The following is a 4,819-nucleotide window of genomic DNA, read 5'->3' as shown; positions in this document are numbered from 1 at the left end:
ATGCAGAAGTTGTGTCCACAGGGGACGGACACAGGCCTGGAGAAGATGTCCAGACAGATGCTGCACTGGATCTGCTCTGCAGCCAGAGTGGCGGCCATCTTGCTTCTCTCTGGGTGGGGGAGTAGGAAGGACACAAATTGCCCCTTGGGGACAAATAAAGTGCTTTGAAGTTGAAGTTGAAGTTGAAGTTGAAACACTTAGGAGGGGTTCACAAGCTCCGCCGTTGTCTCATATCAGAGAGCACAACACGTCGCGGCCTGTGACATCCACCACTTCTATCCACCAGGAGAGGGTTAGAGAGGGAGAGGGCCGGTTATCTCTGCTTACAGCTACTCCTATTATAGCACAGAATTTAGAAGAAAGTTACCCATGTCCAACACTCTTCCTTTCTCATACCAGCGCAACCATAACTGTTCAGTCAGCCAACATTCCTGCATCATGTACTGGTGTGGTGAAGCTTGCCAAAGCCTTGCATTCCACTGTGGATTAGTTCCTTAATGCCCTTAGATTCACCTGTGACTCCAAGCACAACATAACATAAATCACATTCCCTGAAGGCAGCTGGAACACCTAGGTGGCTTAACTGGTAAAAAAAAAAAAAAAAGTAATAAAAAGTAATTATTCATATTCAACACGTTAATGAAGAAAAAAACGAATGCACTGAAAAAGAGTCATTGCATGTTTCACTGCATCATCTGTCTATGGTCCAGTGATAGACTTATGAAGTCTTACCTGTCCATTGTTCGTGAAGGGCTGAGGACTTGGCTTTTATTGTCTGACTCACATAGGTAGGCACAGAACTAGTCAACACATAAGAAGAGAGAGCCCAGGTGATGACTCCGCCCACTTCCTCACTCACTCCAGAATGGGTTCTAAATAGAGCTCTGAAGAATAAGTCCCGCCTCCGAGGCTCCGGTTCCCTTGGTCAAATGTCTATGGGAAATAACATGGCGTTTTTGAATGATCGTATATAACAAACTCTGTAGGTGGCGAAGAAGTAAAAACTGTGTCACGTTTTGAACTTTTTCCATCTAGTTTCCAGTCGAGTTATGGATTGTCGGTGCCGTTGAAATAGTAAACGATTATGAAGAAGCGTTATGTAACGCGACAATCCAAAACATGAGTGGAAACTAGATGGAAAAAGTGTGTAGTTCAAAACGTGATGCAGCTTTTACTTCTTCGCCACCAACAAAGTTTGGTATGTACGATCTTTCAAAAATGCCATGTAATTTGCATATAAGGCATTTGACCGAGGGAACCGGGAGCCTCGGAGGCGGGACTTATGGTGCCTTCTATTTGTCTCGTAATCGCAACTTGCAGCTCGGGTGTGACGTCACATCCGTCTCGTAAAACGAGTGACCCCGGGTTTTTCGTTCTGTTTGGCACACGACAAGACGAGTCGGAGCTCTGCTTTCTGCTCCAGAATCGGCATTGTTGTCATAGCAACATGGAGCGTCTCTAGCCAATTTCAGCGGCACAAGCTACAAAATAGGCGGTATTTAACACATAATAAGACTGTAACGACATGCCTATAGGTAACAGTATACAGTGCTATGTGTACGACTTCTTCATTTGGTTACAACAAAAACACAAGTGCTTAAAATAGTAGAAAACCAGAATGTTTACTTTCATGTGATGCTCGGAGTAGCCATCTTTGTTACTGAACTCGAGAGTCGGGTGGACAAATAGAAGGCACCTTCTAGCTTATCTATTTCACCATGGGTCTACAAAACTATGGCATCTCTGACAGCTCGCACTCTGGCATTCACTCTCTTTGTAGTTTGTACTTTGTTGTTTAGTCTGCTTCGCATGAACAGGATTTTCTGGTCGTGGCTATCGTAACTGAATCCAAACCGCATCCTTATTGAGAAATGAAACTTAACAATCACACACAGACACAGACACAGACACACATACACACTGACACACCCACCCACACACACACACACACACACACACATTCGCTGGTCCAGCGGCTCTTTGAAATGGTTGAAGAAACCAGCAATACGTCAATTATGTCAAGATTCTGTCTTCCTCATCAAAAATGATATTTTTTTTAATGTTCAGTTGAATATGCAGAAATTTGCATTTTATTTTAATATTCTCCGTTCAGTGGATTTCATATGACTCTTTTTTTTTTGTTAGTTAATGCAGCGTTTTTGTTTCCACCCATCTGCACACAACGGGAGTCAGGCAGGCCCGGGGTGGCCATCGGGACGTTCGGGAGGTTTCCCGTTGGGCCGGTCCACTTTCAAATGTATTTTGGGCCGCTTGGGTGAAAGAAAAAATTACTTTGACCATTATTTTATCTTCTCCTAAAGTAGCCGTTCTTAATTCATCTGAGATTTCAGCCCCAGCATCGCAGTATATATAATATGGATTGTACAATGTATGGTAGTTCAGTTGATTTGGTCCATAGTGCGACGTCTTTTCTTCAGCGGTAACAGAAGAGAATCGAACAGAAGCGAAGTGTCGTTGATTGTGGAGGGCAGGAAAAGCCAAGGAGGAGCCGAAAAAGCCAGATTTAAAAAAGAAGGGCACTGGAGGAGGAAGATGCTACGCCGCCAAATGTGCCAAAATAAACCACCTGTTTAGAGGACAGACACAAGTTGCAGCCGGTAGAGAGAGGTGGATCTAATGATTAATTTGCAACATAAATCATTTAGCTATTTGTGCTATGTTTGCAATGCCAACCTGAGCACAAAAGCTTAAACAAGCTTAAACATCATTATTCTAGTTCATTTTGTTAAGCCATATGACGAATCACAAATATAATTTGTGAAAATTAACATGTAGGCCTAAACTCCAGCACGGTCTGTGTAAGTTAGCCCAAGCAATAAAGTCACCCCTTCTTTTTTTTGTAGCTTTAGAAGAGATAAGCCAATTAGACGCTAAAGAGGCAAGACTGGACAACATATTTCATGTAAAATATAAAAGACAGAACAAACGTGAAAGATAGTAATTTATATCAAATATAAAATATTTGGTAGCCTCAGAGCAGCAGTTCAGCCGGTCTGATGCTGCTGGTGAACCCGATACATGAAGAAGACAGGACTGACAGGTAGAGAGGACTTATATATATATATTTATAGACTTATATAAAAATATATATTTAAATTATTTGATATAAGATAACCCACACATAGAACTGACATGATGCATTGAAAGTATCCCAAATATGTAATGGGATAACATTGTATGTTTTATATATAATTGATAGTTAAAGTAACAGATCCTTGAGGTGGATTTTTCATTTGGCAAACGTTGATCCAATATCCAATAATAAAAAGGGATAGTAGGCCTACGAGTTTTGTGCTGTTAATTTATGCAAATTCTTCCATCACTGGAAAAAAAAAAAAAAGTGGGCCGGTATGGGCCTGCAAAACTCCCGGGCTGAAAATGGGTCCCACTCCGGCATTCTAGGGGCCCTGTATTATGTCAAGCCAACACATTCTCACTCCGAGTTCGTCAAAAATCGACGCCAGGGGCTTTTAGCGTTAGCTGCTGTTGCAAAGGGTGTCATTGGGCGTCTTCATTCGACGCAGCGGGTTTGTAATCCCTCCACGGCGATATCTGATGCCCAGGGAAAGCGCTCTGGGCGGCCAGAGCCCCTCCCCCCCCCCCCCCAGGCCTACAATAAAAATGTAAAGCTGAACTTTCTATTAAAATGTTATTAACGTTGAAACGTTGAAAATCTGCAGTATTATGATGATCTATTTATTTAATAATAAATTATCTGGAATGTTTTATAATCAAATGACTTGCTACACCCTGCTGGTCTGTATGGTAGTCCTATGTATGTTGTGAAAATAGAATTTACTTTAAAAAGTAACTTTTAAATATTGAACTCAAGAAAACAAATTCACATACAAAATGTAATCAAAGTGCATGTTTCACTGCATCATCTGTCTATGGTCCAGCGATAGACATATTAAGTCTTACCTGTCTGTTGTGTCTTGTGAAGGGCTGAGAACATCGCAGGCCACCTCGGTGTGGACTTGGCTTTTATTGTCTGACTCACACTGGTAGGCACAGCACTAGCCAACAAATAAGAAGAGGGAGCCCAGGTGATGACTCCTCCCACTTCCTCACTCACTCAAGAATGGGTTGTAAATTTGCCCAGGGTCTACAAAATTGGCATCACTGACAGCTCTCTCTCTCACTCTCACTATGAATCTCTCTTTCTCTCTTTCTCTTTCTCTCTCTCACTTTGTCTCTCTCCATATATGTGTTTCCTGTACTTCGCATGAACAGGATTTTCTGGTCATGGCTACCCAAAACTTAATCCAAAACCTTTGCATCCTTATTGGAAAATGAAACTTAACAAACACACGGTATAACACACATACGCACACACACACACACACACACACACACACACACACACACACACACACACACACACAGATTTATACTTGCACAGAAACACAAATACATATATACAGGCCCGGTTCTACGGGGGTGCATAAGCATGCATTGCACCCCAAAAAAATTTTTGCACCCTCAATTGAAAAAAGGAGGGAGTGAATTATTATTATTTTTTTATAAATATGATTAAAAAAAATAAAACACTTGCTCACAAAACTAATTGTTCCATTAAATACCGTTGTTTGCTGCATTTATTTTGTTCACTAAACCGATAAGAACGTTATTATTATTATGACAGGTCCGCGTGAACTGCGCCCCGTCCGGCGGCGCGCACGTCAGTGACATTAAACTTCTTCGGCAGCAACAATTAGGCATTTACAATGGATATCCGAAAATAAAAAAGAACACCGCAAAAGAATCCAATACATCAGACAGTATAACCGTTGTGAAC

At 41.6% G+C, this 4,819-nt stretch overlaps 1 protein-coding gene across 1 annotated transcript in view; it reads right to left on the bottom strand.

The window, feature by feature from the left end:
* Positions 1-371, bottom strand: part of LOC311368668 (zinc finger protein RFP-like) — a gene marked incomplete at both ends in the record, with an annotated part of 7,452 nt that extends 7,081 nt beyond the window's left edge. The window contains 2 exons of the mRNA XM_084487466.1: positions 1-109; positions 368-371. The exon at positions 1-109 is cut by the window's left edge and continues 129 nt beyond it. Coding sequence (XP_084343592.1) covers positions 1-109; positions 368-371 — 113 coding nt within the window. The remainder of the gene's footprint in view (positions 110-367) is intronic.
* Between the last annotated feature and the right edge of the window lie 4,448 nt (positions 372-4,819).

This window comes from Micromesistius poutassou (genome assembly GCF_964030765.1).
Source record: "Micromesistius poutassou genome assembly, chromosome: 23".
Lineage (NCBI taxonomy): Eukaryota > Metazoa > Chordata > Actinopteri > Gadiformes > Gadidae > Micromesistius > Micromesistius poutassou.
This window is presented reverse-complemented; position numbering and strand designations above follow the sequence as displayed.